Genomic DNA, 12275 nt, shown 5'->3' with positions numbered 1-12275 from the left:
CTCAGACTTAGAAGACAGAATGATTTTATTAGAACAGAATAATCAAATCACACCAGGCCAGGATGATAAATATGCAGAGGAAATTAGAAGATTTAGAAGACCGGGCACGCTGAAAGATTATTAGAATTATAGGTTTACCCGAGACAACAGAATTTAAAGACTTAGTTTATTTCATTACTATGACTTTACCAAATGTATTGAATATGCAATTAAATACTCAGACTATCCAAATAGAGAGAATACACAGGACAGGGATGAGTCGCAGGAATGCGGACGGTACATTTCAGCCTAGACCGATTATAGCCAAATTTCTTACATTTACAGACAAAATTAATATGCTGAGATGCTATAGGAAGTCAAGTTTCTTGAGCAGAATAAGATAATGATGTTCCAAGACTTCTCAGCGGAAACTTCTGCTAAAAGACGATTAATGGCCCCTTTTTGTACAAAACTGATTAAAGCAAGCTATAATGTATGATTAGTACACCCAGCTAAACTAATTTTGTTAATAGATGGAGAGTCCAAGACACTTGACACTCCTCAAGAAGCTAAAACATTCTGTAAAGATAATGGAATTGAATAGGATAATGGATTTGAATAAAATATATGAATATTAGATTATTTTTAGGTTGGATATGTTGGTTTATGTTTTTAAAAATTTTAAGGTGGATGGTGTTAATTAATAATTTGATGATGTTATCGTTTATTTTCTTTGAAAGCAAGAATCTCTCCTATCAATCAGGCTAAAAGACTAATAAAATCATTAGAGAAATTATTAAGATAGAATTGTTTCCTAAAGTAGAATATATATTTGTGGGTTTAAAATATATGTTTGTTTGGTTTTTCTCCCCCTTCCCGTACCCTCTTTCCCCTATTCGCTGCACAAATATGTATGCACATATGCGTAATTATATATATAAGAATCACTAAAATATATATAAATGAGAAGTGACACATCTAACATATCATGGAACGTTGGGGGAATTACATCACCAATAAAACGGAAAACTATAATTAAGTTACTAGGTTCACATAAATCAGACATTGTGCTGCTACAGGAAACACATTAAACAGAAAAAGAAGCTGTTAAATTAAAAACTAAATGGGTAGGCGAGATAATCTCCTCAGATTTTGATAATAGGAAAAATGGAGTCGCAATACTAATTAATAAACAGCTGACCTATCGCATTATAAATAAAATAATAGATCCAGCAGGGAAATTCCTAATTGTCAGTATTGAAATAGATAAGATAAATTTTACATTATGTAATGTCTATGGACCAAATATGGTCGATACCCGGTTCTGGGACACATTAGCATCAAAGTTAATGGCTTATAGAGGTACAAATTTGATAGTCGGTGCTGACTTTAATCTTACTTTTGCGTTGAATTTAGATAGATTAAAGAGTAAGTTTGGGAATAAAAGGGATAGGAAAAGATTTTGCAACAAAACAGGGATAAGGGATATCTGGAGAATATGTTCTTAATAACAGACATTATGACTGGTAAGAAGGTAAAGGTGAATATATACAATGTAATTCTCTCTGATCATGCAATAATTTAATTAGAGATAGAATTAAAAACATATCAAAATCTTCCTACCAATGAGTTATTTTTTCCAAAATATTTAGCCCAAAATAGTTCATTTCAAAATTGGCTTAAAAGTAGATGGCAAGAATAGTCCAATTTTAATCTTTCATATAGAAATAAATACGAAGTGTTCTGGGAATGTGGCAAAGCGGTACTCCGAGGAGAAATGAAGGCATATCTTTGTAAGATTAAAAGGAAAAATAAACAGGAGAACGAGCAACTTTCCAATGCAGTTAAAAATAGCTTCAATGCATATCTGGCACAACCTAGTAAATATTACTGGGATAAATATGTAAACTTGAAATCTCAGAGAGATTTATTTTTAAAACAAAATATGATACAAGAAGAAGCTTGTCTTAAAGCATTATATGGGGGCTTTAAAGGTAGGTCTGCTAAGTTTCTGGCCCACATAACAAAAGTTAGAACTAACAATAACATTGCTGCAATCAAGCAAGGATCAGAAAGATACACCACTAACAGTGAGATTCAGAAGGTATTCTTAAAAATTTTCAAAAAACTATATGCAGCAGGTAAAATTGATCAGGGTATAAAAGATAAATTCTGGGATAAAATAATCGTACCCAGATTAACACAAGACGTAACTGAGAATATTAACAGGCCAATCACAGCAAAAGAAGTGGAGGACGGGATTCAAGCTCTTAAATCTAATAAAGCTCCCGGCCCTGATAGATTGCCCGTAGAATTCTTCAAAATTTTAATAGAACAAACAACTCCTATTCTCCAGGATCTATATAATAATTATTTTCAACAATCTAGTAAATGCTCAACTTGGTTTGCTGCATCCAACATTTCCCTTATTCTTAAAAAAGATAAAGATCCCGAGGATCCTACATCATATCACCCAATATCTTTACTTAATACTGATTATAAGATCTTAACTACTATAATAGCCAATCGACTGAAACCACATTTATCAGATATTATTCATGAAAATCAATCTGGATTTCTGCCTGGTAGGAATCCAGTTAGAAATATACGGAAAATGATGCTGATAATAGAACATTTTCAGGTTAAATTAAAAAATAGAAAACAGGCTAGGATGATGGATGCAGCAAACCTATCAGTCGATGCCGAAAAAACCTTTGATTTTATTAGCTGGGATCACCTATTCACTACATTGGACAAATTTGGATTAAAGGATAATATTGTAAATGTAATCAAAATATTATACAACAGTCCAATATCTACAGTTAGTGTAAATGGGTCTAGGTCCAAAAAATTTAACCTACAAAGAAGTAACCGTCAAGGATGCCCTTTATCCCTGATACTCTTTAATCTATCAATAGAGCCCTTTGCAATTCTCTTAAGGAGTTGTCTACCAGGCATTTACATAGGTGGTCAAAAAATGATACTTTATATGATGATGACTTACTGATCTACTTAAGTGATATAGAAAGGACTCTACCCTTATTATTAAAAGAAATACGACAATTTGGCGATATTTCAAGCTACACTATTAACTTTGGAAAATCTGAATTGCTTTGGCTAAACAAACCTCCGGATTTTAAACTTCAACTTCCCTTTAAAGAAACAAACCAGATTAAATACCTGGGAATTATAATGTCCAAAAACTTACATGAATGCTATCAATTAAATTATCCCAAAATATTTGCAGAATGTGAAAAGAAATTGTCACTCTGGGCTAATCTACCAATTTCTCTGACATCTAGAATAATGTTGCTCAAAACTATTCTCTTTCCTAAAATATTATATCTACTCCAAAATATTCTGCTTTTACTTTCTAAAAATGATATAACGTTTTTTAGGAAAATTAGTTCCAGATTTATCTGTAATAGGAGCAGACCTAGAATTGCGTTGGACAAATTACAACGTGATAAATTAACTGCAGGTCAAGCCTTTCCAGATATTGAAACCTATAACTTTGCGACGTTAGCAAAATATGCGTTAGACTGGCTAACAACTCAAGATTATGTAACATTTTATCGAATCGAAACCAACCTAATTGCTCTATTCAATCTGGTAACTCTATTACATACTCCTATAAATAAAATCCCAAAGAGAATCTTTAATATGACAATATTCAAAAATATAATTAAGGCCTGGCAGCTGATGTGCCCCAGAATTAATGTCAACCCGTATTGCACGGAACTACTAACTATTACTGGTAATCCGGAGTTTAAACCAGGATATACACAATTAGTATTCCACTGCTGGAAAAATAAAAGTTTAAATTATATTATACAGTTATTGTCAACAGATCTTACAGATTCATTTATAAACATCGCCAAGAAATACGATTTGCCCAAAAACTACTTTTATGCCTTCCTTCAAGTTAGGCATTATACTAATAATCTACAAATAAAATATAAACCTAATTGGTCTCTAGGAGTTTTAACCAGCATAATTAAACTGTACAAAGCGGGCAAGAGATCTATTTCAATAATCTACGATTTTATTAACTCTTTTCAAGATGAAGAATATCTGATTGATATAAGAGACAGATGGCACAATGAGCTCCCTAGATTAGATATAGAGGAAATACAGCAATCTTTTAAATGAAGTAATAAATCTTGGGTCCCCACGAATTGGAGAGAATCACATTTAAAATTGATTAGGAAAACTTATATAACTAATGCTAAGTTAAACAAGTGGTTTGGAACTAAACAAGGATGTCCTAAATGTGGTTCAGATCAGGCAAATATTATACACTATTTCTGGTTTTGTCTGAAAATATTACAGTTATGGAACCAAATTAATTTCTGGTTGAAAAGGGAGCTCACAGTAGAATTAAATATACAAATGTTTTATGTTTTTTTTCTAGTTGAATATACAGAAAAAAAACAAAGAAAATAAACTAATTAACACAATCATATTTATTACTAGAAATTTAATTCTTAAAGACAAGGAAATCTTGCAAAGCCCCCAAATTTGTGGCATGTAAAAATTATTTAATTAAACAATTTATGTCTGAACAGTACTGTTTATCGGACCTCTCTATCGTTCAACTAGGGAGATTCTTCAATAAATGGAAAATTTTAATTCTTTCATTGTCTGAGAATCTTCAGACTCAAACAGTTTTCCCACTTAGGATACGTGTTAATTAATGTAATATCCGGTCAATTCCCTCAAAGTTGGGCCGGAATCTGATTTAAGATGGGGTAGATTATAAATTTGGACTATAAGAAACGAATACGGGAATTTCAGTCTCTCCCCTCCCCCCCCCCTTTTTTTTTTTCTTTCCCACAATATATTTCATATAAAAGGTACTCGGGAAGTTTAAATTGAGATAATATAATTTAATACTTGAGTAATTAATCTAATTTATTAACCTGTGAATAGAAGGTACTCTTATAGGACTTTTCTTTTTCTTATTGTTAAGCACAGATTAATAGGTGGTAGGAATCTTTAGGTATAGATGACTTATATTTGCGAACAGATTATAATATTTATGTGACATTACTATGATATGTTATTCAATTATCTATGTCTGTACTAAAAAGCCTGACTTCCTATTGATCTGATTATATTTTTGTGTTTTGTTATAATTTGGTTCGCCTTTTTTTTTTTCTGTTTGTCTGTTTTGATGTATTTTGTTAAAAAAACTAATAAAAAGAAAAGATAAAAAAAAAATCAGCATGTTTATATTCAGTTCTTCTTTATTAAAGACAGAAAATTTTGCAGAAGAATATTTATAAAAAAAAATCAGCAAGTTTATATACAGTTCTTCTTTATTAAAGACAAAAAATATTGCAGAAGAATATTTGAAATAAACTTGTGCGCAGCGGAAAAAAAACTTTCGGTTCATTTTGGACCGATTCGGATTTTGTCGAATTTCGGATTCGGATCGATTCAAATTCGGATACATTTGAATGCATTTGTTTCGGATTCAAATCAATTCGGATATAGATTTTTCAAGAAGAACTGTATCCTGTGTTTATGTTTGTGTTTCATTTGAAGGGCCAGGACCCTCATAAATACTTTGTAGCATACACAGAAGAGACCTTTATGGCTCAAAGTGTAAGCAGAGGGCATGATACAAAACAGTGCCTCTTCACAGAAACTGATAAGGTCAATAAAGGGACATGGGTACAATGTAGATATGTGTTTAAAACATGTTATGACATAAGATGCAGGGAAATATGGCAACCATGTCATATTTGATATCAAACCGATTCTCACAATGTAAATAAGAGATTGCCTTTCTGTCTATATGAAAATGGATGTATCTAGCAGAAATTATAATGTGTTCTATAATTTCAGGCAAAGACTTAGAGTTTATTGACTGTCATAAAAGATAGGGGGCTTCCTAGCCCCTGCAAAGAGGGTTGGGCAAGCAACCTGATGATCTGAAAATTGTATAAAGTTTTGTGTTTTAACATGTAAAGTTGTCATTCTTACAAGGGGAGCTGTTCTACAGAGTAAGGACCCATTGCTTTATGCCATCACCCTGGCCCAGATACCGAGACTAGCACAGTATAAGGTTCTGTTATTTTCTTCTTTTTATTTTAACCTGTTTGCTTGTGTGTAATTTTACTTGTAATAACTTTTTATTAATGATGCATAATATTTTTTGGCATAATAAATAATGAATTTAGATTGTGATATATTGGTGACAGTAGAAGGGGTCTGATAATGCTTTCTGTGCCACACAAGTGACTGGCGCAGTGTTGGTAATTTCCAAAGGCTAAAACTCATTGCATTATATAGTCACACATTGCAAACAGTCCCCTTGCCTATTCTGTTTTTCTATTTTATTTTTACTTTGGAGACATATCAGCAGCAGACCAAGGAAATTATCGCACTGTTATGCCAGGAGCGAGATATCCCATCTCGTGGAAAGAACAAAGAGGCACTAATACAACTTCTTCCCGAATAGGATAAAAGCCAGGCCACACCAGCTGAAGCCTCAGGAGAGGTGTCTGCAGCTGTGGGCAGTTATTTGCAAACTGTTCTGAAACATATGAGCTCAGGGGATGCAAGTGTGTGCATGGAGCTGATTGCAAAATTTTATGAAAGACAGGCTGCTGAACGACAGGCTGAGAGAGAGTATCAGCTAAAGCTTACAAGGTTGGAGAAAGGGATGGTCTCACCTCTTGTTAGTGAACCTATAGACCCACCTGTTCCCAGAGTGCGTGCAGATAATTTTCCCACTCTGGGGGAAGATGGCGATGTGGATGTATTCCTGCGTAGCTTTGAGAAAGTTTGCAGACAGTTCCAGCTGCCAAGGGAGCAGTGGGCCAAGTACCTTACCCCTGGCCTGAAAGGTGCTGCCCTGGAGGCTTTTGCTGAACTACCCCCAGAGTTTGATCAGGAATATGATGCCATTAAAGCTACACTGCAGAGAAGGTATAATCTTACTCCTGAGGTGTACAGGAAGAAATTCCATTCTCTGCAGAAAGGTACGTCAGAGAGCTATACTGCAGTTGTTGGAAACCTGATGACAGCCTTTAAACAGTGGATCAGAGGGCTAAAGATTGCCAATATAGAAGAGCTGGAAGATCTGATAATGAAGGAGCAATTTATGCAGCTATGCCCAGCAGAAGTCCAAGAATGAGTTTTGGATCGTAAACCCCAAACAGCATTGGAAGCGGGTGAGCTTGCCGATTTTTACACAGCCAACATGTTACCAGGGAATGGGAGAAAATCCTTTGTTAAGGGGGGGATCCACCTGGAAAGCAGCTGCTGGACGAACCCCCTCACAAAACCTGCTGTTCCTTGGTCTAGTGTGTCTGCTCTCTCTGGGAAAGGAAGGGCAGGTGCTGCACCTGGGCAAGGAGATACCCACATGTGTTTTGCTTGCAACAAAGTGGGCCACATCAGTTCCACTTGCCCAGAGTAGATTAACTTGGTGCAATTAGCTGGAGTGTGCAATCTCTCAGAAGTACCAGCATCTGTTCTGTTCGTTACACATCCAGAGGAAAGCAACCAGGAGAACTTGCAACCTGTGCTTGTCAGAACTAAGTTAACACTTGGGCTTCAGGACACAGGTGCCACAGTGACTCTTGTACGTCCAGGGCTGGTGATCTCTAAGGACATTATTCCCGGCAGGACTGTAGCAGTTAAAGGGATTCGGGGAATGCAACTTGCAGTGCCTATGGCACGTGTATATCTTGATTGGGGAGTGGGGAGAGGTTTAAGAAATGTGGGGGTATTTGAATATATTCCTAATGATGTTTTACTGGGTACTGATCTGGGTAGATTGTTTTTTCATTATGTGCCTGACAATGCTACATGTGACCTAGTGACATTAGCTGTAGACCCTTATGTGAAAAGGGCTGTGTGTAAAAATGCTCAGAGACATTCTGGCCAAAAGGGAGGACAGAGTGCATGTGTGCAAAGTGCTGTGCCTGAACTGGGGGTGTCTGTGCTGAGATGTGAAACTGTAGGAGGAGAGACTGACTGGGGAAAAAGACGGATAGATGGTGTGGGCCTGTCTGTGCTTGAATCAGCAGTATCTGCAGAATTAAAGTTAACTGTACAGTGTGAGACTGACTGGGGAGAAAGGCAGATAGACTGTGTGGGTCTGTCTGTGCCTGAACCAAGTTTAACTGTACAGGGAGAAACTGTCTGTGAGAGGAGGCAGATGAGTAGTGAGTGTCTGTCTGTGATTGAATCAGTGGAATCTATAGAAGGGAATGAGGATATGGGGGGAGAGAATGACTGGGCCGATGGATGATGTGTGCCAGTCTGTGCCAGACCCAATTCCCCTGTGGAAAGGTAGGATATATGGGATAAATGGCAGAAGGATGATATGTGCTTGTCTGCACCAGTGTCAGAAGGATCCCAAATTCTGTGTGAGGATGTGAAGTGGCAGACTGACTGTGAGAGAGAGCATGGGGAGAATGTAGCCCACTCTATGACAGAAGCAGCAGCGCCCCAGAATCCAGAGTGTGTGGGGGAGGAGGGTACAGGATACTCTTTGAGGGACCCCCAGAGTGAGTGTGAAAGATTGTGGGTGACAGAGACCCCATTAACCTCAGCTGTGACCTATAAACAGACTGAAGATGCAGGGGGGAGGAGTACAGAGAAGTGTATTTACACAGCCCCACAGTGTCATTCAGCAGATACACTGATATGTTTGCAGAATCAGAGTCCCTAGCAGGCTCGGCAGATAGGACCCACAGTGGAGAAGAGGGGGGCAGTTAGGCAACCCCCCACCAACCATAACAAAGTGCAGGAGTACAGGCATTCTACTCAGGTGGAGGGGCAAGATCCCTGGGTAGCTAATCAAAAGCTGACAAAACACAATACAGTCAGAGGGTGTGAAAAGAAACTAGGCTTCACAGACACTTCTGTGTATGATGTACCCTTCAGGGACAAAATGCAAGCCTTATTGGGGGAGCCACCTGCAAAACCCAGAGATGCCAATGCCCTATTCCTACAAAAACAGTTGCAGGATTTTACTGCCAGAGAAGGAGTGTATGAGATTGGGCAAAATGTTCTTGTACTAACACCCATGAGGCAGAAGAAGCTACAGGCTGCATGGGAGGGAAGGTCCCTGCAACATATTAAATCAGCTAGGTAGAGCAAATAGTGTTTCATTTTTAAATAGAGGGCATCATGATGGCAAAACTGCTATGTGCAACTTGTCTGGCAATGGCGTTATCACCGCAAGGGGAGGCTCCCTTTGATGCACAGCTGGAGTGGCTTGTGGCCACCTCCTTTTGCGTCTCTTATTGGGGGAGGTTTCACGAATACCTCATGATTTAGCTGCCATGGGGTTAATTCTCTTTAGCCTGTGAGCTAAAAAACATTTTTTTTTTCAAGAAGAAATTTGTCCTGTGTTTATGTTTGTATTTCCTTTGAAGGGCCAGGACCCTCATAAATACTTGCAGTATACACAGAAGAGACCTTAATGGCTCAAACTGTCAGCAGAGGGCATGATACAAAACAGTGCCTCTTCACAGAAACTGATAAGGTCAATAAAGGGACATGGGTACAATGTAGATATGTGTTTAAAATATGTTATGACATTAGATGAAGGGAAATATGGCAACCATGTCATATTTGGTATCAAACTGATTCTCACAATGTAAATAAGAGATTGCCTTTCTGTCTATATGAAAATGGATGTATCTAGCAGAAATTATAATGTGTTCTATAATATCAGGCAAAGACTTAGAGTTTATTGACTGTCATAAAAGATAGGGGGCTTCCTATCCCCTGCAAAGAGGGTTGGGCAAGCAACCTGATCTCCTGAAAATTGTATAAAGTTTTGTGTTTTAACATGTAAAGTTGTCATTCTTACAATGGGAGCTGTTCTACAGAGTAAGGACCCATTGCTTTATGCCATCACCCTGGCCCAGATACCGAGACTAGTACAGTATAAGGTTCTGTTATTTTCTTCTTTTTATTTTAACCTGTTTGCTTGTGTGTAATTTTACTTGTAATAACTTTTTATTAATAATGCATTGTGCATAATAATTTTTGGCATAATAAATAATGAATTTATTAAACTTTGGCCTTTGTCTAATATTTGAACCACGTTACTGAAAGAGACTCGAGTATTAGAACTGTATATTTCAGGTTATTTTCTGCTAAATTGTATTCTGAGAGTTAATGTGTAAGTCTGTTTTTTTCCTTAGGATTTTCCCTTTAATAAATCATAAGTGGTGGCAGCTTGGAGCTATATGGTTTTTAGTTTAGTGTCTTTTGGGCATTTTTTTATGTCTAGTACAGACTAGAGAGTGTTGTTAACCCTTGCACCCACTGAACTAAGTCATAAGCTTGCCTGACGTGGCTAGATTGTGACATATTAGTGATAGTAGAAGGGGTCTGATAACCCTTTTTGTGCCAAACAAATGACTGGCGCAGGGTTGGTTAACCTTGGTTATCACAGTGACATTTGAATTCGAATGTGATATTCAAATTCGAATATTACATTTCAAATGTAACAAATCTATACAAACTAATTTGGATTTATTCGGTAGTTTTGTTGCTAGGGTAATTCGAAAATTCGAATCGATCCGAATCTCTGAATTCGTCTGAATTGCGATTCGGAACAAAACAAAACGCACATGTCTAATTTGAAATCCCTTTGGTAAGAACTGACAACAATACTGAAACAACTAGTAACTACAAAATTCACCTGGTCGAGATCCCTCAAACACAGAACCTTCAAATACCACCTCTGTAAACACTGGGGTGTTATCATTCTGATCAATCACTTCAATGATAATCTCCAAAGGACCTTCCACTTTTTCTCCATTTATTGACACCGCATAGGATAACAGCTTAAAGGGGAAAAAATATATATATTTTCATGTAAGATCTGCACCACACAGACTCTCTTCTAGCTTTTGTCAATAATGTAGTTTGCAAGGCAAGCATAAGCTATACTCACAGTGTACTTATCAATGTCTTCTCTGTCCAGTGGTTTGTTCACCTTAAGCCAACCAGTTTCCCTATCCATTGTGAAAACTCCAACAGGTGGGGTATCAGCTCCCTGTCCAGTGATGCTATAGAACACCTTATCTCTAATGGACCTAATCTGTTAAACAAAGATTAAGCTTTTTCATTTAATGGCATTGTTTAAAATGATTACTACTTTATTAAAGGGTGAAACTTTAATGAATTGCTAATAAGTACATAACACACACACCTCTTGTTTCCACATTATCAGACTGATTTCAGATGTTACTATTTTTTTCTTGCACAATATACACAAATTACTGAAAAAGATTCTTAACAAACACTGCATTCCAGAAGTGAAAATGTACATACATTTACTATATTTTGGGGAAATGAACCTCTTTGATTCTCAGAAACTTTGATAGGAGGAATGACCCAGTCTCTCTTCTGTCTTTTTAACCCATGTTTAGGTTTATGGAGATGCTCAGCATGATTGTCAGACCCTGAATGATCCTGCTGATAGAAAGAATTAAAACATCATGATTCACAACAGCACATTTTATTGGTTGTATACGACAAGGTTATGTTTGAAAATTTCACCACAAATACTTTTAAAGTGATTGCAATGTTTAAGGAATTAAAACCCAGTATCTAAAAATGCTCTTAAAACAGGAGCACTTTAATTCATTAAACGTTACAAAGACGCTTCTTTTTTTTTTAAATACTTACAATTTCGTTAACATACAGACGATCCTTAGCTCTCATCTCCTTCTGTATTTTGCATATCCATGACAAATCTGGCTTCCTCCAATCGTTGCATACCCCACGAGCTGGACGCCAATAGGGGCACGCAACGATTGGAGGAAGCCGGATTTGTCATCAATATGCTAAATACAGAAGGAGATACGGGCGGAGGATCGGCAGTCTGTTTACTGTAACGAAAAGGTAAGAATTTTAAAAAACATAATTTATGTAAGAACTTACCTGATAAATTCATTTCTTTCATATTAGCAAGAGTCCATGAGCTAGTGACGTATGGGATATACATTCCTACCAGGAGGGGCAAAGTTTCCCAAACCTCAAAATGCCTATAAATACACCCCTCACCACACCCACAATTCAGTTTAACGAATAGCCAAGAAGTGGGGTGATAAAAAAGTGCGAAAGCATATAAAATAAGGAATTGGAATAATTGTGCTTTATACAAAAATCATAACCACCCCAAAAAAGGGCAGGCCTCATGGACTCTTGCTAATATGAAAGAAATGAATTTATCAGGTAAGTTCTTACATAAATTATGTTTTCTTTCATGTAATTAGCAAGAGTCCATGAGCTAGTGACGTATGGGATAA

The 12275-nt window shown here is 36.7% G+C and overlaps 1 protein-coding gene across 2 annotated transcripts in view; it reads right to left on the bottom strand.

The window, feature by feature from the left end:
* The window catches only part of LOC128646019 (cadherin-1-like), a 306436-nt gene that overhangs the window by 209700 nt on the left and 84461 nt on the right, over positions 1-12275 (bottom strand). Inside the window, exons 4-6 of one of the 2 annotated variants that reach the window (XM_053699411.1) lie at positions 11296-11439; positions 10916-11062; positions 10661-10805 (exon numbers count right to left, since the gene is read on the bottom strand). In XM_053699411.1, coding sequence (XP_053555386.1) covers positions 10661-10805; positions 10916-11062; positions 11296-11439 — 436 coding nt within the window. The remainder of the gene's footprint in view (positions 1-10660; positions 10806-10915; positions 11063-11295; positions 11440-12275) is intronic. The other variant, XM_053699412.1, reaches the window with a different exon arrangement.

The sequence above is a fragment of the Bombina bombina genome, chromosome 1 (genome assembly GCF_027579735.1).
Source record: "Bombina bombina isolate aBomBom1 chromosome 1, aBomBom1.pri, whole genome shotgun sequence".
In the NCBI taxonomy this organism is placed as follows: domain Eukaryota; kingdom Metazoa; phylum Chordata; class Amphibia; order Anura; family Bombinatoridae; genus Bombina; species Bombina bombina.
Note: the sequence above shows the minus strand (reverse complement) of the source record. Positions and strands in the feature narration are given on the sequence as shown.